Genomic DNA, 26,711 nt, shown 5'->3' on the forward strand with positions numbered 1-26,711 from the left:
TACAGAGTAATAGTCTTTATGTAGTCATACCTAAAATGCATCTATATCATGTTCATGATAAACAAATTCATAACCTTTATATAAATGGTTAGCATAGAACTATTGCCTTTTGTTCTAAACCTGAGCCTTTCCTTGGGTCGGATTTTAAACATAGTCATTCCTTTGAGTACCAAGAATAAAACAAATTATTGGGGAAAGGAAAGCTGGGGGCTTTATGATTCCATGAAATTGAACTAAATTCCCTCCTTTGCACAGGAGGACAGAGGAATTCTTCTGTGCTTTCGTCCTGTGCTTTCCTGGGATAAAGGTTTCTCTCCTTCATAGAGTATTGAGAGTCAGGAAATGTACATTTAAATTATGAGTCTGCCACTTATTACCTCTGACTTTGAGCAAGTCTTCTCGGGGCTTTCTATAAAATGAAGGATGAACTGGCTAATTTCTAAAGCCCCTTCTAGCTCTCAGGTTCTGGTGATGTTTTATGACTGTTCCCCTCCTTTCTGTGTGGCAGTCACCTAATCCTCTCCACCAGTTCCTTCGATGTGTATTGAGATATACTGTCTATAGGATTTGAGGGAACAGGATTTGTATGATGCTCTTTGGCTTGTCTGTTCTGCTCGTGAGTATCATTCCAGATTGTATGTTCTTCTTCCTTGGGAAGAAGAATAGTTTTTTTTTTTTTTTTTCTTCTCACCAAAGATCTTAACTCCAACCATAGTAGATTAACCCAGAGTGGGGATTAGGTGCCGTTTATTCTTATTGCCAAAATTGTACACTTGATTATTTCTTAGGGATAAAGCTTTCTGGATTCCCTGCCTAGCCAAGTGGAGGGTCAGAGTTCTGACCTGGACTGAGGTTCTGAGAGCAAAGGAAATGGGTGAGTGTGAGGGAAAGGAGGCTGGCCCTAGGTTTCTAGGGTTGGCACAAAAGAATGTCTGAAGTGTTACGAGAAAGATAAACAAAGTACCACATCCTGAGTGGGGAGCAGAAGAAGGCTGGAGACACCCAGGTTAGCAGAGGTGCTCTTCCTGGAGGATGCCAGCTAGCAGTTGGGAGAAGACAGCTAGAGGTGGTCCTGGGAGAGCTTCTCCAGATGAAGATCAAAGCAGCATTTGGTAGGTTCCAGTAGTTCCACTTGTGGGCAGGAAAGATATTTAGGATTAGAAGGTTGAGGTTAAGCTGGAGATGAAGAAATGAAGTAATCTGTCCCTCTTAGGTGTTTTTTTTTATTTATTTTTTTTTTTAGGGCTGCATCCACGGCATATACAAGTTCCCAGGCTACAGGTTGAATCAGAGCTGTAGCCACCAGTATGTGCCATAGCCACAGCAACTCTGAGCTGCGTCGGCGACCTATACCACAGCTCTTGGCAATGCCCAATCTTTAACTCACTGAATGAGGCCAGGGATCAAGCCTGCATCCTCATAGATGCTAGTCTTGTTGGTTAACTGCTGAGCCATGAGGGAACTCCCCTCTCAGGTGTGCTACCATGATCTGGTAAGCGGTAGCACATGGTGTGATAGGTGAAAAATAGGTATGTTTTCTTAATTACAAATTAAATTTTTGTGTCTGTATTTTATTGGTGAATAAACAAGCAGGTTGTATATGCAAATGTATATTACTAGGCATTCATGTGAGGTTGGACTGCTGTTGTCTGTTTCCCAGGTAACAAAGGCCTGTATGGATTCAGGACCTCACAGCTTCTCAGCTGTACAGTTGAGTTTTTGCATAGCCGGTTCCTTCACTGCTGTGAGTGCTGCGTAGTGCAGTGTTGCTCACTGACAGGTAGCAGATATTCTTCAGGGTTGAGTTTCCATGAAAACTGTGAGCAGAGATGGTAATCATTACTTCTTTAGACATTTAGCACAGTTTTCCAAATTCTCTAGCCAAATTATCAAAGCATAGTATATAATGTTTCTCTTTGTTTTTTTTTTGTTTTGTTTTGTTTTGTTTTCTCTTATAGTTTAATTGCCTGAGGAACTGCAAAACCTATCAAGCCAGAAAACCTCTGTGGTTTTATAACACTTCCCTCAAGTTTTTCCTTAATAAACCGATGCTTGCTGATGTTGTCTTTGAAATACAAGGTATAGTTCAGTTTTTACAAAATTCGTTATTCATTCACTTTTTTTCTTGTTTTCTTACCTAATTTTCCATTTTATCTTTGAATATTTGTAGGAAAGAAATGACTGTTCTCTATTGTAGGATGTAGATTAACACTGCTTGCATATCTACAAAAATTTTCTTGGGAAATGAAATATTAAAATAAATTATATTTTCATGAAAACTTAAAATTATAGTTGACTTCTAATATGCTAGTTTCTGTTGTACAACAAAGCGACTGAGTCATATGTTCTTTTTTATATTACTTTCCATCCTGGTCTATCCCAGGAGACTGGATATAGTTCCCCATGCTGTACAATAGGACCTTATTGTTTATGCATCCTAAAAGTAGTAGTTTGCATCTACTGACTCCAGACTCCCAGTCCATCCCACTCCCTCCTTCACAACCGCAAGTCTCTTCTCTATGTCTCTGAATCTGTTTCTGTTTTGTAGATAGATTCGTTTGTGCCATATTTTAGATTTTTACATATAAGTGATATCATATGCTGTTTGACTTTCTCTTTCTGACTTACTTCACCTAGTATGATAATCTCTAGTGTCATCCGTGTTGGTATTATTTTATTCTTTTTTATGGCTGAGTAGTAATCCATTGTTACATGTGCTACATCTTCTTGCTTTTTTTTTTTTTTTTTAGCTTTTTAGGGCCATACCCACAGGGTATGGAAGTTCCCAGGCTAGGGGTTGAATCAGAGCTGTAGCTGCCAGCCTACGCCACAGCAACACGGGATCCAAGCTGCATCTGGGACCCACACCACAGCTCACAGCAATTCCAGATCCTTAACCCACTGAGCGAGGCCAGGGATCGAACCTGCAACCTCATGAATACTAGTCATATTCATTTCCCCTAAGGCACGACGGGAACTCCCTGTGCTACATCTTCTTAATCTGTTCATCTGTTAATGGATATTTAGGTTGTTTTTTCATACCTTGGTTATTGTAAACAGTGCTGCAGTTAACATAGAGGTGCATGTATCTTTTTTGTCCAGATATTTAACCAGGAGTAGGAATGCTGGATCTTATGTTAGATCTATTTTCAGTTTTCTAAGGAACTTCCATACTGTTTTCCATAGTTGTTACACCAATTTACGTTCCTACCAACAGTATAGGAGGGTTCCCTTTTCTCTACACCTTCTCCAGCCTTTATTATTTGTAAATTTATTAATCATGGCCATTCTGATCTGTGTGATCATACAGATCACTGTAGTTTTGATTTGCATTTTTTGTGGTAATTAGTGATATTCAGCATCTTTTCATTTGCCTACTAGCCATTTATATATCTTCTTTGGAGAAATGTCTATTTAGATCTTCTGCCCATTTTTTGATTGGGTTGTTTGTTTTTTTTGTTAAATTGTGTGAGTTGTTTGTATATTTTGGAGATTAAGCCCTTGTCGGTTGAGTCCTTTGCAACTATTTTCTCCCATTCTATAGGTTGTCTTTTTGTTTTTTTCCTTTGCTATGCAAAACCTTGTGAATTTGATTAGGTCCCATTTGTTTTTGTTTTTATTTCCATTGCCTTGGGAGACTGACCTAGTAAAACACTTATGTGTTTTATGTCAGAGAATGTTTTGCCTATGTTCTCTTTTAGGAATAAGAAATTCATGTTTTCCGAAGTTTTTTTTTTTTCTTTACTCAATGCTTCATTAACTTTTAGGGACCAGCAAGGGATGAGGGTGATATTACATTGTATGTTTATGTGTAAAATATGTATATGTATATACATATATTCATATAATTATATATTTAGTATATTAATATATTTAACATATTTATGTTTAATGTATTTATGTTTAATATAGAAATATTAAATATACATTGTATATTTTTGTGTATTTCTCTAAGATCCTAGCTTTTGAGTCATGTGAACTAGTCCTCTTAACATTATATTACCCCTAGTTTATATTTTCAACTCACTTCCTTTTTAACTGAGCAAAAAGAACTACTCTGGTTGAGGGTCATGCCTGGCTTACATCCGTAGATACTGCTGTGTTTACTCTTCACAGGACTCTTATTACCAGAGCAGCTGAGAGGTGCTTTTTATCTCTGTAAGAAAGTAATGCTGCATAATTTTCATAATGATGAGCTGTTTTATTGCCCATTATTGAATAGTCACTAGCAGATTGAAAACATAATCTTAAGAATGAATTGTGAAATACTTTCAGTAATGCAAGAAGTCTAAAAGGAGCTATTGCCAATGAATTAAGTGCAACTTCAGGTGGGCTATTACTAACAGGAAGATTTAATTTCATGGAAGACATGTATGGCAGCTAACAGTCATTTACTTTTTGAAAATTTTCCCCAGAAAGATTCATTTCACTTTTAACTTTGGTCACTTGCCAAGACTAAGAGTGAATTGGAAACTTTCCAAAGTGCCTTTGGATAAACTCCTCTGAGCAGCTGCAGTGAGAGTGTAGGCCACTGAGAATGGGATAGTAAGTGACCTTGAAATTATATAAAATACGATTTGGAGGAAAAAGCTAACAGGAGACCAAATTTGCTTGTAATCTGCATAGTAGGCACTGACATCAAACATTATGTTAGTGTAACCTACTGAAAAGATTTTCAAAGGGAATATGCAGTGCTTGAAAGTATATGTTATATTAAGAGAAAAGAAATAAGCAGCGATGTGGAGATTCCTTTCTCATATTGTCCATGATTCCACCTACCACCCCTTTGCGGGCACCTACTCGCCCCCCACCCCCCACCTTTGCAGAGGCTGGATCTGCAAGGGCTCCTTGTAATGTCTGTGCTGATGCTGCATAGCAGCTGCTCTGGTGCCCTTTATAGCCTCCTCAGCTCAATAATCAAAGCTTCCAAGGGAAACAGCAGAGAGAAGCAGGAATGGGTGGAAGCAGGGTCTAGTAATTGCTTCTCTGCCATCAGCTAGAAGGGAGGCAGGCTGAGCTCTGAGGAGTGTGGGAGGGCAATTTTGAGTTCCTAGAAGCAGCTGTGTTGTCTGCTTTGGAGGAGGGTCTAGAGCCCTAGCTCTAGCTTCTGCTTTGCATTCCAGACTGTGTGTCCTTGAGCAAGTCCATAGTATGTCTGGCCTTGAGTCTTCCCATTTGCAAAGTGAAGAAAGTGAACCATTTAGATTCTAAAAGGTCCTTTTGAGTGTTAAGCTTGATGAGATGGTAGTGACAGTTCTGGTTGGGGTCTTGCTTGGGTACGTGTTTACTATATAATAGATTTGACTGTGTTTATTTACATTTCTGGTCTTTTGTCTCCTCATCTATAAATTGGGGAAGCTAATTTCTACCTGGGAGAATGGTGAGCAGTCATGGGGATGGAGATGGCGCACATAAAGGAATATGGTGAGACCTGATGAGTAGACCTTACTACTCTTCCACTACAGTGGCAGCCAACACTGGTGGATTGCTACACTTTTTCATCCTGGACCCAAGGTTGCAGCACATCTTTAAAAAAATGTTTCCAAGAGTTCCTGTCATGGCTCTGCAGAAACGAATTTGACTAGCATCCATGAGGATGCAGGTTTGATCCCTGGCCTCACTCTTTGGGTTAGGGATGAGGCATTGCCGTGAGCTGTGGTGTAGGCCGGCGGCTACAGCTCCAATTCCACCCCTAGCCTGGGAACCTCCATATGCCACAGGATGCATCCCTAAAAAGACCAAAAATGAAATGTTTCTGGCATCACCCGCAACTGACTGAAGTTGACATGGGATATAAAACCTATTTACCACCCATAAAATAGTCATCAAATATACAGATAACACAAGTTTATATGTATACGTACTATCCCCAGTTTATTTGCATTTTCATCTTTTTCCATTAAATAATTTCTTAAAAATAGCAGTTCTAAAAATATTCATGATAACCTTTTAGATCTGATGTAGAAAGATATGTTTCCTTTTGATATTTGTGAAAAATACTTTTACAGAGTTACATTTAGTCTTGTTTACTTAGTACATATTCTAAATCTCTCTTGAGCTAGGCAAGTTTCCTGTTTTCAGAATAAAACAAAAAATGATTTAAACATTTCATTTTTGAAACTTGGCAAATAGTATGAAGAAAGTATGACAAATGTAGTGTTTTATTTTAGTGTATAATAAAAACCAAAAATCTTTGATAATCTATGCAGATACTAGAAAACATGGGCTTTTAAATTTTGTTTCACTCTTAAAACTCTTTCCTTAAAAAATTTAACAGCAAATTTAAAATAAAATTTAAAATTTCCTTTTAAAAATATAACAGCAATTAAATACTGCAGAGGAGAGTTACTTTTGGCCTTGATATTTTCAAAGGACATGTTTATCTTTTAACTAGAAAATTGATGTCCTTTCCCCCAGAATTTTCTTCAACTCTATCCTATTGCTGTTGAGTAAATAATCACTGTATTATTTTTATCCACCATTTATTTATTTTTGCCTTTTTAGGGCCACACCTGCAGCATATGGAGGTTCCCAGCCTAGGGGTCGAATCGGAGGTGCAGCTGTTGGCCTACACCACAGACACAGCAACATAGGATGCAAGCCGCATCTGCAACCTACACCACAGCTCATGGCAATGCTGGATCCTTAACCCACTGAACAAGGCCAGGGACTGAACCCACGTCTTCGTGGATACTAGTTGGGTTTATTAACTGCTGAGCCGTGATGGGAACTCCTATTCACCATGTTTTATACAACCCTTATACATTTATCAGTTTATATACAATGTTTTGCTGAGGTATTGTATTACCGTTTCACAATGGACCAGTTTATTGGTACCAAAACAGGAAACTCCAGAAATGGATGTTTTCTTGATTGGAAATACAGTAATTTTTCAAACTAAATCCAAGCTTTCCAATTTTCAGGCTAAATGGGTAAGGTACTGAGTGTTTTGGTGCTGGTTTTGTAACTCTGTTGTAACCATATTGTCAATGGACAATTTCTGTTACTATTTCAAGTTTACCTATCAGATTTCTTTTTCATCTGCTACTATCTTCTAAGTATTTGTGGCGAAAAATTCCTGTGCTCAGGAGTTCCAATCATGGCTCAATAGTTAACGAACCAGACTAGTAACCATGAGGTTGCGGGTCGATCCCTGGCCTTGCTCAGTAGGTTAAGGATCCAGCGTTGTCATGAGCTGTGGTGTAGGTCACAGACGCGGCTTGGATCCCGTGTTGCTGTGGCTGTGGTGTAGGCTGGCGGCTACAGCTCTGATTTGACCCCTAGCCTAGAAACCTCCATATGTCTTCGGTGCGGCCCTCAAAAGACAAAAAAAAAAAAAAAGAAAGAAAAAGAAATTCCTGTGCTTAACTCAAATGATGGGTTATCTAGTTTAAGCCATACTTCTTTCTTTTCTTTTTTTCATGGTTCCCTATTTCAGATTTTAGAACTTTAAAGTTACAAGTCAAATTGCATTATTTCTTTTAATTCTGTTTTCTGCCATATATATATAAATATATCCATTGTGCTCTAGGTATTGAAACTGGTCATCCCCCAGGCATGGACACTGTAATATTAAGGGCAAGTGACCTTAAGGCAAAGAGGGAGAGAGGGGATGAGGGGAGCGCCCCAGGGGGGGTTGCCTGCCAGTAGATGCGAGGACCTGGGAGGAGAGAGGAGGACTCCTGGGGCTTCTCCCTAAGCCTGTGGGAGGTGTGCCTGTGCAGACAACAGTGCCAAGCTATGAGTTTGCAGCTGGCACTGTCAGGCAATGCCTGTGGATCCTGAGGGATTATTGGCTTTGGAGAAAGTCACTGGGCTTATGTGGAACTTTTTTCTTCTTTGGTGAGCTAGAAGATGTTTTGTTTGGCATTAAAGAAGATGAAGAACCCCATAATTGTAAATATTTTAGAAAAGAATATATAGAAATATGAGATTTGTGGGGAGGTGGGGAGCTGCATGGGTGGGCAGAGCTGAGTGATCTGGCTCCTAGAGTTACTTTCTGGAGGGGGACAGTTTTTTGTTTTTGTTTTTGTCTTTTCGTCTTTTTAGGGCTGCATGCACAGCGTATGGAGATTCACAGACTAGGGGTCGAATCAGAGCTATAGCTGCTGACCTATGCCACAGCCACATCAGTGCTGGATCCGAGCCGCCTCTGCAACCTACACCACAGCTCAAGGCAAAGCTGCATCCTTAACCCCCCTGAGCGAGACCAGGGATCGAACTTGCATCTTCATGGATGCTGGTGAGATTCATTTCCACTGAGCCATGTGACAGGAACTCCTTGAATGGGACATTTTTGTCACTTAAATTGGCTGTCATGCCCTCCAGCAGACTAAAAGTTTAGCTAATGCAAACCAAGGTAGCCCAGTCTTTCTTTCTCTTCTTTGTACCTCCGATACCAGATGTGGTGACTGGCATGTGATGGGTGCTTGATGATGATCTATTGACCTGATCTAGACTAAACCGAAGGCTGGCTGTGGGTTTGTGGTTTCCTGAATTAGTGGGAGTGGTGAGAACTGCTTCTCTACCCATGAACCCCAGGCCACGTGTGTCCCCAGTGCTGTGAGTTTAATGAGCTTCAGTGAGGGGTAGAGGCTGAATGGCCTTTAAAATTTTCCACAAGCAGATATTGTTCATATAGGAGAGAGAGGGTCAGGGTTGGAGTTCCCATTGCAGCAGAGACAAATCCGACTAATATCCAAGATGATGTGGGTTAGATCTCTGGCCTCAATCAGTGGGTCGGGGATCTGGTGTTGCTGTGGCTGTGGTGTAGGCTGGCAGCTGTAGCTCCAATTCAAGTTGACATCTAGCTTGGGAACTTCCATATGTTGCTGGTGAGGCCCTAAAAAGAAAAAAGCAGGGGACAAGACCATCCCCTTCCTTCTAGGTGTTCCCCTTGTGACAAGAGATTTCCTTGCTGTTTCTGCTGGGATCTGTGGGCTGCTTAGGCTGAGGATGGTTTGTTTTCCTGTTTCTGTTAAGGGGAAGCTTGACTAGGACTGTACTGTGAGTTTGGCTAAGAAGAGCAATGGCTGTATTTCCTTGGGAGGCACTTGGACAGGGCTGGGGGTGGTATTTCAAGCCAATCGGAAAGAATCAATGTTTTGTTATAAAACCATAAAGCAAAATACTTCATTCCAGTGTTTCTATCTTCAGGAAATAAAAACTGAGTAACGTATAATGGGCTGATCTGCGAATTATTGGTTTCAAAGTCAGCTTTTGAACTCTCTTAATTTTTCAATTTATTTGAACACTACAGAGTCTCTGAATTAATGCTGGTTGTCATGCCCACATTTGGTTTCTGAATATCAGCTTAGCTGTGCTTAATGCCATACCATTCTAATTAGAGGGAAAATTGGTAGGAAAATAACTGTGCCAGTTTGTCTCACTTGGCTTTGTTTCCCTTTTGAACCTTACAGGTACGACAGTACCAGCCCACCGGGCCATCCTGGTGGCCCGTTGTGAAGTGATGGCTGCCATGTTTAATGGGAACTACATGGAAGCAAAGAGTGTTCTGATTCCAGTCTATGGTGTTTCCAAAGAGACTTTCTTGTCATTCTTAGAATACCTGTACACAGACTCCTGTTGCCCAGGTCAGCCGTTAGAAACATTATATAGTATCTCACAATTCTTTCTTTTCTGATACCCCATTTTGAGAAATTGCTTTCTATGAAATCTGTTTTCGTTTAAGATTTTTGAGAATTGGGATTGTGCTAATAACGAGGTGATGTTGGGACAACAATGAGTTTTCAGTCAGTTCAAGTGAAGGAGCAGTGATTGGGTAACTCTTATGGCTCTCAGACCCTGGGATAAGTTCACATGTTCCAGCCAGTACCAATAGCATGGTGATCACTGTAGGCGCCCTGGAATGGAGGTGTCCCCGTGGTACCCAGCGGCTGCTCCAATTCTACAGACTGGAGCAGAGAGCTCCTTGGGACACTGTTCCTTTCACGAGGAAAGAGGTGGGCATCTGCTTTTATGGCTCTGACTTTTCTGAATGAGGCACTTTTAAGGACGTTCCATTTTTTATTTTTTATTTATTTATTTATTTTTTTGCTTTTTAAGGCTGCACCTGTGGCATATGGACTTTCCCAGGCTAGGGGTCGAATTGGAGCTGCAGCTGCTAGATTGTGCCGCAGCCACAGCCACAGCAACACGGGATCTGAGTCACATCTACTACCTACACCATAGCTTATGGCAACACCGGATCCTTAACCCACTGAGCAAGGCCGGGGGTCAAACCTGCACCCTTATGGATACTAGTCAGGTTTGTAACCTGCTGAGACACAAGGGGAAATCCCAAGTAATTTCAATATTCTGAGATTCCTTTAATCATCTCTGGCCCAAAGGATGTGGGGTTTTTTAAGACCTTTTTCTGATTTCTGCCAGAGTCAGACTCTCCTAAAGCTGACTTATTCAAAAACTTTTCCTAAGTGGTTTAGAATACCCAGTGAACTATAGGATTTATTCCCGTGTTCACGACTATTGACTAGAAACTGTGTATGGCAGCTACAGGTGGGAACAGGTCTTGCAGGTTTCCTGCAGCTGAAGGCACATGGGAGAAATTACAGAATCCTTTCATCAGACCTGGCTGGAGTCTTGGATGCAGGAATGCAGCTCCTTTAATCAGTCTTTATCCTTTGGCCACCAGATGGCTCCCACCGCAAACATAACTGGAATAAGCCCTTAGTCCAGGAGCCTGAGACCTTGATTGTACAACCTGGCCAGGCAGCTTGGCAAATACAAAAAGCAAGCACACATTTCAGACCATACCTCTGTTCAGGTTTACTGCTTTCATTTTAGATTTTTAAAGACTTCCAGTGTTTGTTCTTAAAATCTCCTAAGTTTTAAACAAGTCCTGAGCCCTCTAGTGAAAAGCTTCAGATGTTCTAAATCAGAAAATTCTTCTTTTAATTGGACTAATTCTGGTCTTGCGACTAGCTGTAGAGTATTTTGAAGCCAGTTACAGTTGTTCCTTTCAGTGTTAAGCCTGGCTTATCATTTCTACTTAATGAAAGCTTTGATTGTCATCAGAATAGGTGTTATTATGTATTTGATTATTTCAGTATTGGCAAATTTGTATATTAAATTTAAAAATTTGATCAGATTTGAAATCATAAGGAAATTTGGTTTCTCAATAATCCTCTCACTAGAGTAATTGGAGCTTTAAGTTTTATCTTGCTAATGAGAAAAACATACTCAGAAAAGCAATAATAACTATAAGACAAAACACTTTAAAAATTAGTAAATGGTGGAGTTCCCGTCGTGGCGCAGTGGTTAACCAATCCGACTAGGAACCATGAGGTTGCGGTTCGGTCCCTGCCCCTGCTCAGTGGGTTAACGATCCGGCGTTGCCGTGAGCTGTGGTGTAGGTTGCAGACGAGGCTCGGATCCCGCGTTGCTGTGGCTCTGGCGTAGGCCGGTGGCTACAACTCCGATTCAACCCCTAGCCTGGGAACCTCCATATGCCGCAGGAGCGGCCCAAGAAATAGCAACAACAACAAAAGACAAAAAAAAAAAAAATTAGTAAATGGTGAACGTATAGGGGGACATGAGTCAAAATGAGTAATCAAAAAGTTAAGCTGGATACTAGAATATTTGCATTGGGAAAATTGGAAAAAGGAAAGTAATCTATTCATTATGATATCATTCATGCCATTCTTGGTTCCTAACTACAAAAAGATGTAAGGAATCTAAGGAGGGACCAGAAAAAAATTACATGAAAATATCATACTTAGGGAAAAGTGTTAAACTAACAATCAGAGAAACCTGGGTGACCGGCAGGGTTGAGAGAAGAGGGAAATGGGGAGTTATTGCATAAAGGGTGCAGAGTTTCATTGGGGAAGAAGACAGTTTTGGAGAAGGTAGTGGTGATGGTTACACAACAATGTGAATGTACGTAATGCCACTGGATTTTACCCTTTAAAATGACCAATGATAAATTGTGTTCATTTTACCATAATAAAAACAAACATGCCTGGGGACTAAAGCCAGAAGAGGAAAAATGGCAAGAATTTAGTATAGCTAGGAGTTTCCATTGTGGCTCAGCGGTTAATGAACCCAGATCGCATCCATGAGGACGTGGATTCCATCCCTGGCTTCGCTTAGTGGGTTAAGTATCTGACATTGCCATGAGCTGTGGTGTAGGTCATAGATGTGGCTTGGATCCCACAGTGCTGTGGCTGTGGTGTAGGCTGGCAGCTATAGCTCCCATTGGATCCCTGGCTGGGAACCTCCATATGCCACAGGTATGGCCCTGAAAAAAAGCAAAAAAAAAAAAAAAAAAAGAATTTACTATAGCTAGCAGAAAGAAGTACCCATAGCCCTGGAGTGGATTATTAAGGGCAGTTGTGTAATCTCTTTCTTTGAAGAATTAAAAACAACAGCAGTGATGACAGACTGACTTCTGAGCTCGAAGGCTTGAATGAATTTGTTTTAAAATGGAGTAATAGTGTAGACTGCTGACTTATTCCTTCAAGGCTTTTTCTAGGTGTTCTATTCTACATTGGATCATGGAGTCAGCAATTTGGTTGGTTTTGTTTTTTGCTGTTGTTTTGTTTTTAGATGGTAAAAGAAATGGTTTTATTGTCCATTTTCTTTTATTTCTTTTCTTGCATCAGCTGGCATTTTCCAGGCAATGTGTCTCCTGATCTGTGCAGAGATGTACCAGGTATCCAGACTGCAGCACATCTGTGAGCTGTTCATCATTACACAGCTGCAAAGCATGCCAAGCAGGGAACTGGCATCGATGAACCTCGATATAGTTGATCTGCTCAAAAAAGCCAAGGTAATTGGCCCTATATCTGGTTGTTGGATTAAAAAAAAAAATTACAAAAATGATGTTACTGTAAAATTTTTTCTGTTTATTAAGAGATATATTAGTGCTTGTCTTAGTTTAGAAATTTGACTAAATGAGGTAAATGTGCCCTCACAGCAATTTCTGCTGTTAGGTAATTTCGAAGCATGGGGTTTTGGGGCCATCCCTTTCTAAGGAGGTAGGATTTACCAATATGGAATTTTCTCAACTGAAGGGTAGCTCTCATTAGAGTCAGTGCTGTATTGTTTCATATAGGCATTATAGGAAATAGAATTTACATTGAAATTCCCTCAGTTGTTTACCTCTTAAGGTTCCTGAAAGGAGAATAATGAGATTAGTCCATACATACTGATAGAGATGGTTAGGCTGAACTCATTTATCTGTTCATCCATACACTTATTTAGCCAACATGTTTTGAAGTTCTTCTGCTTGGTTGTAGGAGATATTGGTGTATTTCATCAGTTTTTTCAAACACCTTTTGTTGAAATGTCGCCTTGTATGAGGAGTTAGTCTATATTCCATTCCCTGCCCTAAGACAGTTTTAGGGCTTTGCAGTGGTCATAGCATTAAAGCTGAACCTTCTAAGTCTTTTTCACAGGAATATGTTTGATCCACCATTACAAACCATTAGGATTTTGTAAATATTATCTGGCATACAACGTATTGGCTGTTCCTATAAGCTCTTGCATCCAGAAGAGGAAGATATGACAAATTTGCCTTTATCCACATTGCTAAAACAGAGCCATATAATGGGGCAGAGGACAGACTCTGACAGCTAAAAGCTTGCCTCCAGGCTGAGATGAATTCATTAATCAGTATACCTACTTCTGAGCATGGAAGGGAATTCATTTAAAGCATCCAGGTCTTCTTTTATGGTCTCCTAGCTTTTTTGGAGTTTATTTCTCTCATAATCAAGTCTACAGATCCTGTGTATTTAATATTAGGGGAAAAGCAAATTTAAAAAATTTGAGTAACTGATCTCTCTTTGTAATAAATTTACATTAAGCTTGGGATTAGTAGCTTTCCTCTAGATTTAGTTTAAAAATTTAAAATTTTTTCCTAGCATTTTCACAACCTCAGTTCATTTTTGATGTATCATTTTCATACTTTCTTTTTTCTTTTTTTTTTGTGTGTGTGTCTTTTTGCCATTTCTTGGGCTGCTCCCGTGGCATATGGAGGTTCCCTGGCTAGGGGTCTAATCGGAGCTGTAGCTACCGGCCTACGCCAGAGCCACAGCAACGCAGGATCCAAGCCTCGTCTGCAACCTACACCACAGCTCACGGCAACACCGGATCCTTAACCCACTGAGCAAGGGCAGGGATCGAACCCGCAACCTCATGGTTCCTAGTTGGATTCATTAACTACTGCGCCACGACAGGAACTCCTCATTTTCATACTTTCTAACAAGTCTGTCATACTTTTAAAAAATGAGCACAAGTTTCTCTTTCTTTAGCTTATAGTATCCTTTTAAATATTTCATGCATAAGAGAACTCCCTGCATGGTTGCAATAATCTCTTGAACTGCCCCCCCCAACACATACAGACACACCCAGCACCCCCACACCATTCCCCATCAGCATCATTTATAATTGTATTGTCAGAAATTCTTCCTGACTTGTTTTCCTGAATCTGAAATGTGTGAGTATCCTTATTTTTTCCTTTAAATTTTAGAAGTCTAAGATACTACCTGTTCTTGAATTTTACTATTGGTTTCTGAAAACTTTTCTATTTGCTAAGATTCAGCCTACATTTATCAGTTTTCCTTTAGTCTATTCCTGATGGTCCCTACTTTGCAAATTATGAATCACAGAAACAGGATAATTTTCTTCCTATTTCTCTTCGAAGCTCTCAGGTTGAGGTTCCACTTCACCAGCCAGTTCATCTGTTTGTCGGACTTTAGTCAACCTTTCCTTCATTGCTTCTCTGACTTCTAGGAGGTGAAATTGCCTTTTGGCAGAATTAGACTTACAGTAGCCCTCTGAATAACTGAAATTTCCAATCACTCTATCATCTCTGCCAGCTTTGTATTGAGTATCAGGAAAGCATCATTGATACCTTTGATATAACTAAGTAGTTGAGGTATTCTCTCACTTCTGCTGGAACTTGCCCTAACTTCTCTCAATTCTTTATTGTGAGTCTACCTTCAGGTTTGTATATTTCCATCAAGTTGGAATCTTAGCATAAACAGAGGCCTTTTCCCCTTAAACAGATCAGTTCCTTACTCCCCTTTAAACCTTATCTTGGCAAACTTTGGTGATTCCTATGAAGTCCTGTTTACTCTAAATCATATTAAAATTTTAAGTTCAACTTCTTACTTAGAATCTGTGCATTAATATTTGGCTGCTTCAGGCCCCAAATTTGCTTCTGACCTTTTCCTTGTGAGTTTCTGGGTACTGTCTCCACGATTATTATTCTTCACAGAGCTGTTAGATGCTGCAGTATTTGGTTTAAAGCTTTTTTTAAATGTCTTTTTAAATTCTTTTGTTTATTTCAGCTTAAACCACTTTCTCAAGACAGTGAAAATTCTTCCAAAAATGTAATTTTTCCAGTGAAAGGCATTCCATCTCTTGCCAAGAGCCCACAGTTATGAAATCTTAAGTCTTGTTCAAAATAAAATTCTACATTTGATCTACTTTTTCATAGCCAGCTATTCATTTCTGTGATCTCCTTCCTCTTTCAAAGTCACAGCCCTCAGGCAGTGTTGTGAACATCTTTTGGTAGGTTTTCTCCTCTGAGTTAGCCATCTAGTTCCTCTGGTGGCTTCTGTTAAAAATAGCTACATATTCCTGCTCTTGAGATCACTCAAACATTTGTCTGCTAAAACATAAAGTGAAAAAAGATTGTTAAAATGTGATATGCTGTTAGATGAACTCTTACAATTAAAATTATGATTTTGTATAATGAAAATCAGAGAGACCTATAAAATTTACATGTTAAAATATTCCCACAGTATAACTTTTTAAAAGAATAATCCTTGAGTTTTACAAATTTTTCTTCAAATTATCTGTATTTATTTGCTTCTATAGTATTTTTTTTTTTTTTTTTTTTTTTTTTGTTGTTGTTGTTGCTATTTTGGCGCTCCGGCATATAGGTTCCAGCTATGAATCAGAGCTGTACCACAGCTACGCGCTTCTATAGTATTTTTAAGTGTCCTTAAAAGAGCTATATTTAGGAATTCCATTGTGGCTCTGCGGGCTAAGAACCTGACTAGTATCTATGAGGTGTGGATTCAATCCATTCCTGGCCTTTTCAGTGGGTTAAGGATCCAGGGTTGCTCCAAGTTGGCATAGGTTGTGGATGCAGCTCAAATCTGGCATTGCTATGGCTGTGGTATATAGGCTAGCAGCTGCAGCTCCAGTTTGACCCCTAACCCGGGAATTTCCATGTGCTGCCAATGTGGCCCTTAAAAAGACACACACACACACAGGGAAAAAAAGAGCTATATTTAGCCTGAAGTGCAAACGCCTAAATGCACATCAACAGATGAATGAATAAACCAAATGTGGTGTATAAGTACAATGCAATATTACTCAGCCTTAAAAAGAAATGAAATTTTAATGCATGCTGCAACATGGATGAACCTTGAGGACGTTATGCTGAATCAAATAAACAAGTCAGAAAAAAACAAATATAGTATAATTTAACTTACATAAGGTACCTGGAATAGTCAAGTTCATTGAGAGAACATAGAATAGTGGTTACCAGAGACTGAGGTTAGGAAGAAAGGGGGGTTTTGTTTAATGGGTATAGAGTTTTGGGTTGGGATGATAGAAAAGTTCTGGAAATAGGTAGTGGTTGATGGTCGCACAATGATGTGAATGCACTTAATGCCCCTGAACTATCCGCTTACAGATGGTTAAAATGGTAAATTTTATGTTATGTATCTTTTACTACAGCAGTAATAAAGAGAACTATACTCATGTTCCAAAGTTGCCTGCCAGCAAGTTACCGTAATCTGAATTAAGTGGTTAGGTGGATTAGTGAGTGTCCCTGGGCTGGCACCAAGGTCATGATGTTGTGGCCAAGTTTCTGAGTTTCCTTTCCATTAGCTGTGGAACCCAGGGCGATAAATGTGCTGGAAACCTCACTCAGTGTAATAGTACATCCCAGTTAAAAGCAGCTGTTTAGGCATAACCTTCTCATGGAGATATTTACACATTGAAACCCACACCCTTTGGTTGATGATGTTTCCTTCTCAAACTATTCTTTGGTTTTCCCTATAGGTGAACGTGTTGAGATATGGCCAAGTGTATACCTTTGCTAACCATAATCTTTCTTTCACACAGATATAAGTGCACTTAGTGAAGGCCGTGACCGTAGATTAAAAGCTTAAACGAAATCCTCAAGAACCTCCAAGAGTCTGTTACCCACAGACACAGCCGTGCACCTGCTTAAAGACGTTCAGCCACTCCGGCAGCCATAGCTTGTTCTTCATTTGATTTGGTTTCTTCATTGATGTGATCTTATGATTATTTATTAATAATGCACCCTTTTCCTTTTTGTTCTCAGAGCAGGCTGAAGGCTGTAATATATACAGATATATTAAACAAGGACTTGGGCCCTCTGTGAGTTTCTCTAGACCATTCTCTCCATCTAATCATCATATCAATGGTGGTTGTGTGCAATATTGTTCACCTTCCTTTTTTCTTGCAGTTTCACCATTCTGATTGCCTCTCCACCTGGCTGCTTCATTTCATCGCCACTAACTACCTCATCTTCAGTCAAAAGCCTGAATTTCAGGATCTTTCAGGTAGATTGCTAATAACTGTTTTGAAAACAAAACTTTATATTCTTTGCTCTTGGATTTGAGAAATGACTTGTAAGAATAGTAGTTTTAAAAAGTAAAAAGTCAATGTAATACATTCCTTTAAGTATGCAGTATGGTAATTGAGGATACTTTAACTTATATAATAACCTATGTTATGCAAGAAATTTTCTAATGATTGTTTTACAGTTCCCATCCATTTTAAAGTACATTTAAAAATTTTTCTAAAGTAGGAGTTCCTGTTGTGGCACAGTGGTTAATGACTCCGACTAGGAACCATGAGGTTGCGGGTTTGCTCCCTGGCCTTGCTCAGTGGGTTAAGGATCCAGTGTTGCCATGAGCTGTGGTGTAGGTCGCAGACAAGGCTTGGATCCCATGTTACTATGGCTCTGGCGTAGGCTGGCGGCTACAGCTCCCATTGGACCCCTAGCCTGGGAACCTCCATATGCCACGAGAGCGGCCCAAGAAATGGAAAAAGACCAAAAAAAAATTTTTTTTTCTGAAGTAGAGAGATAGGAGTTCCCGTTGTGGCTCAGTGGTTAACGAATCCGACTAGGAACCATGAGGTTGCGGGTTCGATCCCTGCCCTTGCTCAGTGGGTTAAGGATCCATCATTGCCATGAGCTGTGGTGTAGGTCGCAGACAAGGCTCGGAACTCGAGTTGCTGTGGCTCTGGTGTAGGCTGGTGGCTACAGCTCCGATTAGACCCCTAGCAGGGAACCTCCATATGCCACAGGAGTGGCCCTAGAAAAGGCAAAAAGATAAAAAAATAAAAATAAAAAATGAAAAATAAAAAAATAAAGTAGATAAAGTGGCCTCAGATGGTGGCATTGGTTGTGATAAATGGAATTTGGTTTTAACCACCTAAGTCAGAAACAACATTTAAATAGTACAGCTTTCTAAATTTTTTTCTTGTAAGGAAAAAAATATCCCTTATAGGTCTGTTTTGCTGATATCTCCTGTTTGTATAGGAGTCTATTACATTGCTTGGCAATAATGATTCTTTATTGATCAAAGATTGTTGCAAAGTTTACTGAGCAGAGAGTATACTTAATGTGATTTTTAAAAGATAAATTAGAAAGATTAAAAGCAATCAAAGGGTGAGTTTCTGTGTGCTGTATAAGATGAAAGAAAATGAAAATAGAATAGTCATCAGAGTAGGCTGTTTAGATATGAGGGTTTGCTTGTGTTATTGCGTAGAATAGACTCAAGGAATAATCGTGTTAAAAGGAGAAGGAAATTAACCATCTCCTAGTCAAGTAGTTTCAAACTCTAAAAGGTGAAAGGAATTTCTGTTGTAGCACAGTGGAAACGAATCCAACTAGAAGCCATGAGGTTCAATCCCTGGCCTTGCTCAGTGGGTTAGTGTTGCTGTGGCTGTGGCGTAGGCCAGCAGTTGTAGCTCCAATTAGACTCCTAGCCTGGGAACTTCCATATGCCATGCATGCAGCCCAAAAAAGACAAAAGACAAAAATAATAATAATAATAAAAGGTGAAACCTCCTTGGAGATGCCAGAAGGTCTTGTGGGGTGGGGGCAGAGAGTGAAGCGGGTGCAGGAAGGAGAGGCTGATGTGTGCAGTTCCTGAACTCCTCCCCCCAACCTTCATCCAGAATAGTTCCACTTGTATCTGCTTAAATCTTAGAATTCTACTTAAAATTTTGCTTGTAAAAGAGAATCTGCTGCTAAAAGATGTGTACATCTCTGGTTTCATTCAGCTACTTGTTGTGCAGTTAAGGAAACCAAGAAACCCATAGTCAGTTCTTGGCAGACGTATTGGGAGAGTATTTAGCCAGTCAACAAACATCATATGCCTATTGGGAGCCTCTCTACATAGAATTTAACTATTGGTGCAGAGGAGTACCATAGTAAATCAAAGCAGAGTAATAGATATTTAATAGCCATTTACTTTGTGCAAGAAACGAAGTCCATTCCTAAGCCTAATGTATATTTACACTGGGTGTTAACAGGGGCATTGTTACATAGTTATTCTTTAAGGAGTCAATTAAATATGAAATAAATGAACATTTTGGGAGTTCCAGTCCTGACTCAGTGGTAACAAACCAGACTGGTATTCACGAGGACTTGGGTTCAATCCCGGTCTCACTCAGTAGATTAAGGATCTGGTATTGCTGTGAGCTGTGGTGTAGGTCGCAGACATGGCTCAGATCCCTAGTTGCTCTGTCTGTGGTATAGGCCAGCAGCTTTAGCTCTGATTCGACCCCTAGTCTGGGAACTTCCATATGCTATGGGTGCAGCCCTTAAAAAAAAAAAAAAAAAAAAAGAATAGAAATGAACATTTTGATTTTAGGGCCACTTGCGTTATGCCACCTGAAGTCACCTTCAGTTGTAAAAGAAGAGTAAGATGATTTTCCACTCACTATTTTGTGTAGATGTATGATACACATAGAGTACTATTACAGCCTTGGGAGAAAGATGCTCTGGGAATCCTTTGAGTTATTCATTTTCATTTTATCATACTATTTATGGAATTGCCTATAAGTATGTTATGACCACCTGACATAGTGAGAGGCAGGACTCCAAGGTGTAATTTGAGAAGGCAGGATAAGAAAATGAGGCAGTGTTAGTGATTCCCTTTGATGAGAATTAGAACAGTATCATGAGTGCTCTGAGTCTGCGGTGCCTGTTCATGTCCAGGACCTGCTGTGCTTGGGCAGAGGAAAAAAGTCCCTGTTGGTAAGGGAGAATGCAATAGTCTATGTCAGCAGCTACAAACCCACAGTCTGGGGGTTGAATATAACTTGTCAAGGGGTTTTATTTGGACCACATGGATTATAATTAAAAAAAAATTTTTTTTTTAAATTTTTTGGGAGTTGCCATTGTGGCTCCATAGTTAATGAATCCGACTAGTATCCATGAGAATATGGGTTTGATCCCTGGCCTCACTCCATGGGTTAAGGATCTGGTGTTGCCATGAGCTGTGGTGTAGGTCGAAGAGGTGGCTCGGATCCTGAGTTGCTGTGGCTGTGGCTGTGGCTGGCAACTTTAGCTCTGATTCTACCCCTAGCCTGGGAACTTTCATATGCCGTGGGTGCAGTCCTAAAAAGACAAAAAAAAAAAAAAAGAAAAAAGAAATATTGGGGCAGAGGATGCTCATTAAGGGAGGTATTATAAAGGAAGCCTCCAGCCTTCCACCCATATCGACGTTCTAGAATTCTGACCGCCACCCTGACTACCACTTTGACTACATAAAATTGAACCATCCTTCCCTGACCTGAGAGAAAAAACTCTATAGGTGCAGTCACTTCGACATTCTGAGGGAAATTTTCAACCTAGGATTCGATATTCAGCCAAATCACTTATCGTGTGTAAGGATACATTAAAGATGTTTCATCACAAGCAAGGTCTCAAAAATACTTCTATGCACGCCCCTGGCCTTGCCAGGAAGCTAATGAAAGTTGTGCTTCACCAAAACTAGAGAAAACAGAGTGAAGGATCTGGAGGCCAGAGGTGGAGGGAATCCCCCAGGACAGCTGGCAGCAGAGTTAGAAGGAAGCGGGTACAGGCTCAGAAGAGAGGGGTTTCCAGCGTGGCAGCAGCAAGGACAGGAAGGGCTTGGTCCTCTGATTGCTGTGGCCCCATGGAAAATAGAATGGAGAGGACTTTAAAGAGTTCGGAAGGTTGAATTAGCTACTGAGAAAACTAAATGAAAAAAGACAAAAACATGTCCCCTGTCTCCAGGGAAAACAAATCTCATTTGGGAGCAAAAAAAAAAAAAATGTAATCAAATACTACTTGATGAAGCAGTGACAAGAAGTATATAATTGTAAATCACAGACTAACTTAAATCTGGATGACTGAGAGCAGGAGAGGGAGTATGCAGCAGAGTTTGGATCTCATCTGTTAAACAGGAAACCAAGAGTTAATATTGAAACTTGATTCCAAATTAAATATATGCAATTAATATTCTTTCTCTAAAAATTTTAGTGGAAGAACGCAGTTTTGTTGAAAAGCACAGATGGCCATCGAATATGTACTTGAAGCAGCTTGCCGAATACAGGAAGTATATACACTCCCGGAAATGTCGTTGCTTAGTAATGTAACCTGGAAATCTCGTATGCATACACTTTTTCCTTTTACTATGAAGAATCGGATACTTCTGGGTTCCAGTAAAAGTCTTGTGGCAGAAACCAATGTGGGAGTTAAAAAAAAAATATCACATAGAGCTTCATGTGTTCTTAATTCTCTTTGAAAAAGCTACTGTTATGATCTTAAAAGGGAACAGAGTATATACTGTAGGCTAAAATTAAGCCCTTGAAGATGCCCTGTTGCTTTAGTGATATTAATACCCCTCCCAGTTAAGAAATATTTAATTTAAAGAAATCAAGTGGAATTAATACAGAAATTTCATCATGTTTGATTAACTGCTCGGTTAAAATAAGGGCCAATTGAAGACCCAGTGTGACTATTTCTATCATAAGAAATCTAGGAGAAGACTGATCAAGCTGAGATTTTAGAAATATAAGTCTGCCTGGGATTTTGAAAGTGAAATGGCCACTTCGTTCTAATCAGTGACAGTGTTTGAACCATCATGAAAAAAAAAAATCTAGCTTTTATATGGGCAACCGGACTGAGCCACCGTGTCGATCCTCTGGAATTCTGATTAGGCAAGAAATCTATATAGGGCTGGATTTATGGCCATGTAACCTGTGTGGTCACACAGGCCCCTTGCTCAGAAGGGCCCCATGCTTGGTTCAGTGCTTTGCGAGCTTAAAATTCTTAATAATATTTGAAGAGGGGCCCTGCATTTTCACTTTGTACTGGGCACTCCTGCCAGTTAAGTATATCTTCTAGCAGGGTATGTTTTCTTGTGCAAGCAAATGTTATTCTGTGTGAAAGCAGAAAGGAGGTGCTGACAGTAAGCAAAGAGAAGAAGGCTTGCTGAAGGAAGAGATACAGACTTTCCCATCCTTGGTGAAGTCTGTGCTTCCCAGGGCCTCCCTCCTCTGCCACCCTGACTGGCAAGTGACAAGTGCGTCCTGTTGGCTTAGCTGTAAAACGCTCATAGTTCTGGCTTTATCACAGGTGAATAGTTTCTTGATCATTCTCTAAGACTAGGATATTGGCAAAAGTGACTCACCAGTGTGACTTTGATATTCATTTACATAATCGCTCCTAGGAAAAGAGGCTTCCTGGAGAATTTGCATTCAGAGGCCTAAGAGTTTTGTTTTTGTTTTTTTTTCTTTTAATGTGTTTAGTAAGATTAAGATGCTAGTGGCTTGAATTGTGTGAATTCTTTCTGAGGACCGAAAGGTTGTTTGATGAGGAATAGCATGAGTCTTGTCCTTCAAGATAATGTAGTAAGTTAAAAGAAAGGATATAAATCCAGACTTCGTACATGTAGAAAAAATGTAGGCACTAGGATAGAAGACAGATCGTTTCTCCTGTATCATATGCCAACAGAAGTAATTATATCAGAAGCTCACAAGCTGAGAGATGAAAAACTAGATTACCATGTATTGTTAGTATCATTTTCACCTGTAATTAATAATACATTGGGATATGTTTTTCTTTTAATTTCCAATGACTTTAGAATACACATAATTTTTCTAGGTGTTCAACAGTTTGATTAAGCAGTTTTATACTATAGTATAAACATAATACTCTACACTTAGTCCTTGAATGTAACCAGCACCATCAGAGTAAAACAGTAAAAATCCTCTACAAATATCATCCAAGAAACCTGATTTCAATTGGATTGTACTAATGGAGATTACTGGAATGCCTTTTATGATTTTTGTATTTTACTCAGTTGAGTTAATCAACTATTGGCAGATCCCATTCGACAAGGATTAGCATTGGAAAAAATAAATACTGCAGTAGATTTCAAGAAATTCATTTATGTTTTAGACCTTTTAAAATACGGTGATAGTCTTGTGCTTTTCACAAGGATATTCTTACACCCACATTATTTACAGCACTTAATATTCTAAGTCAGTTACTTGTAACCTAGAAAATTGAAAAATAAAAGTTCTAAAGCAAAATATTTTCTTGAAAATAGTATTTAACATTTCAGTAGATCATAAATAGTCTTTGGGTTCTTGGTCCCAAGTGGAAGTTGGGTTTGGGAGCTGGTGCTCTGTGGTATGGAGCATGTAGTTTTTATTATGAAGGCGAGTGCCTCAAACACACGGGTATCACAGCTCTCCTGGGCTAGTCAATGCAGTAATCAAATTAGTTTTTAAACCTAGATTCTTCAATACCGTTGAATTAACTTAGTTTAAAGTTAACAAGGACATATTTTTAAAACCTTAAACACTATCTTGGAGAAATGAGTGTTCTTTTTGAGTTTTTCTAATTGAAAAATTATTTCTAGATGAATGTATGCTTTGTGCTGATCTCTGCTTCAGTATATTTACCACTCATTTTAATTAGAGTAATTACTGTATGGTAGAACTAAGGCCCTTTCTTTCTGGGCCAGGTTTTCACCTTATATAACCCTTTGTAGACTTCTGACTACTCTGTGTTTATACTGTAGGAGAGTAGGCTTATAATCTAGACGGTTCAGTAACATAGCTGAAATTCACCCTGTCTAAGCCAACATAGTGGCTTCATATTGGGCAGAAGAAGAAAAACTGAATTAGGTAAATTTGACTTCCCAGACAGCTGAACTTTTCAACTGTAATTCAAAAACTACACTACACTGATATAGTTATTTAGACACAAAAATGTCCTCAAGAGTATTTTATTTAATTTAAAGCATCTGTTGAATTCAATCTTTAATAATTTTGCAAAGATGGGTCTGTGTGTATTTTAATATAGCCTGACCTGAATTTATATGTTTTTAGTTTAGTATTTAACATTTTTGTAACAAATAAACCTTTTTTTTAAAACAAGTTTAATACAGTGTCATGTAATTATTTTACCTTGGATGTTGAATTGCTGAAGTAAATTTCGGAAAACTGCCTTGTATTTCTAAAGCATGATTGTGTTTCATGGCAAATTTCTGTTATGTGTAAAATACTTAGGATGTTGCTGATATGATAAATGTGTGAGATGTGATAAAAAAATTGATAACTACCTTTAACTGCTGGTAGCAAAATTTCTCGTAACAAAACAACTGCAATTATTTAGAAAAATGCTTTGATAATTATGTAACACAGAAGTGAACCCCTATAGGCTGGAGTATTGGCTGGGGTCAAGACTTTTGAGAAGGAAAAGCAACTCTACATGATAGAGGGTTAAGAATTTGAACTTGGGGAGTTCCTATTGTGGCTTAGTGGTAACAAATCTAACTAGTATCAGTGAAGATGGGGGTTTGATTTCTGGCCTCGCTCACTGAGTTAAGTGTCTGGCATTGCCATGAGCTGTGGTGTAGGTCACAGATGCCGCTCAGATCCCAAGTTGCTGTGGCTGTTCCAGTTGGACCCCTAGACTGGGAACTTCCATGTGCCACATGTGCAGCCCTAAAAAGCAAAAACAAACAAACAAAAAAAGAATTTGGATCTTTCCAATAAAATGAAAAGCAATCTACCAAATGGGAGAAAGTATTTGCAAGTCATATGTCTGAAAAGGGGTTACTATCCAAAATACATGAAGAATGCAATAGCAAACAACAACAACAACAACAACAAACCACCAACCCCACCCCCAAACAATCCAATTAAAAAATATCCAGAGGATCTGAATGGGCCTTTTTCCAAGGAAGACATGCAGATGGCCAACAGGTACCTGAAAAGATGCTCAAGATGACAAATTATCAGGGAAACGCAAATCAGAACCATGATGAGTTATCACCTTACACCTGTCAGAATGATTTCTGTCTAAAAAACAAGAAATAATAAGTGTTGATGAGGATGTGGAGAAAAGGGAACATTTGTATACTGTTGGGTGGGAATGTAAATTAGTGCAGCCATTGTCAAAAACAGTATAGAGCTTTCTCAAAAATGTAAAAATAGAGCAACCATATGATCCAGCAATTTCACTTTTGGGTGTTTATCTGAAGAAAATGAAAACACTAACTCAAAAAGATAACCACTCCTACATTCACTGCAGCATTATTTACAATAGCCAAGAAAAGGAAACAAAATATCCATCAGTGGATGAATGGATAAGAAAAATATGCTTTATGTACCATGGAATATTATTTGGCCCTAGAGTAGAAAATCTTGCTGTTTGTGACAACATGGATGGATCCTGAGGGCGTTACACTGAGTGAAATAAGTCAGACAAATACCATATCATCTCACACCTTTGTGGAATCAAACCCCCCCCCCCAAAAAAAACCCAAGCTCATAGATTTAGAGCACATATTAGTGGTTGCCAGAGGCAGAGGATGGGGTATGTGTGAAATGGGTGAAGGGGGTCAAAAGGTATAAACTTGGCAGTTATAAAATAAGTCATGAGGATATAACATACAGCATGGTGACTACAGTTAATACTATTATTGTGTATTTTAAAGTTGCTAAGAGAATAGATCTTAAAATTTCTCCTCACAAGAAAATTTGTAACTGTGTGGTGATGGATGTTGACTAGACTTAATTGTGATCCTTTTGCAGTTTAGGCAAATATCAAATATGTTGTATATGTGAAACCAATATAATGTTATATGTCAGTTTCATCTTAATTTTTAAAACTTGGCACTTTGCAGGGCTACGGAGCCCAAATAGGAAGAGGAGAGAGACTAGGCAGTAATGTGCATTGTAATAATATGTAATATATAATAGTACTCCCTAGAAGATTCCCAGATAGCATTGTTTCCTAAACCCATAAAGACCTCCGCAGTTTCATTGGAATTATGTTCCTAACACAAATCTGACCTGGGAACACACTCTTCAAGAAGATGTCTATTGCCTATTAAAGAACCCCCACAGTCCTCGCTGCCTATAATAAGGCCTTTTATAACCTAGCCCCATCTTTTCTGCCTTGACAGGGAGAACGCTCCATCCAGATTGTCTATGTATTTGTACACCTCAAACTCTTCCCATGGCTTGGATTGGGTTCCCATTTCCTCATTACTTTGCAAACGCCAGCTTATCCTGTTAAGTCCCAATTAAATATCATACCTCTTTTACTTTCCATGACTCTGCCAGGAAGACTTAATTGCTTCTGCATGTATATTTCCTTATCTCTTTATCCCTACCTTTCTAATGGCACTTACTACATTTTA

General features: G+C 39.2%; 1 protein-coding gene across 2 annotated transcripts in view; it reads left to right on the forward strand.

Moving 5' to 3' along the window:
• RHOBTB3 (Rho related BTB domain containing 3) overlaps nt 1-24,438 on the forward strand; it is a 60,388-nt gene extending 35,950 nt beyond the window's left edge. The window contains exons 8-13 of one of the 2 annotated variants that reach the window (XM_021084548.1): nt 1,959-2,079; nt 9,420-9,593; nt 12,621-12,787; nt 17,327-17,382; nt 17,471-17,567; nt 21,530-24,438. In XM_021084548.1, coding sequence (XP_020940207.1) covers nt 1,959-2,079; nt 9,420-9,593; nt 12,621-12,787; nt 17,327-17,382; nt 17,471-17,567; nt 21,530-21,583 — 669 coding nt within the window. In that variant the 3' untranslated portion in view covers nt 21,584-24,438. The remainder of the gene's footprint in view (nt 1-1,958; nt 2,080-9,419; nt 9,594-12,620; nt 12,788-17,326; nt 17,383-17,470; nt 17,568-21,529) is intronic. The other variant, XM_003354222.5, reaches the window with a different exon arrangement.

Source organism: Sus scrofa, chromosome 2, assembly GCF_000003025.6.
Source record: "Sus scrofa isolate TJ Tabasco breed Duroc chromosome 2, Sscrofa11.1, whole genome shotgun sequence".
NCBI classification, from domain to species: Eukaryota; Metazoa; Chordata; class Mammalia; order Artiodactyla; family Suidae; genus Sus; species Sus scrofa.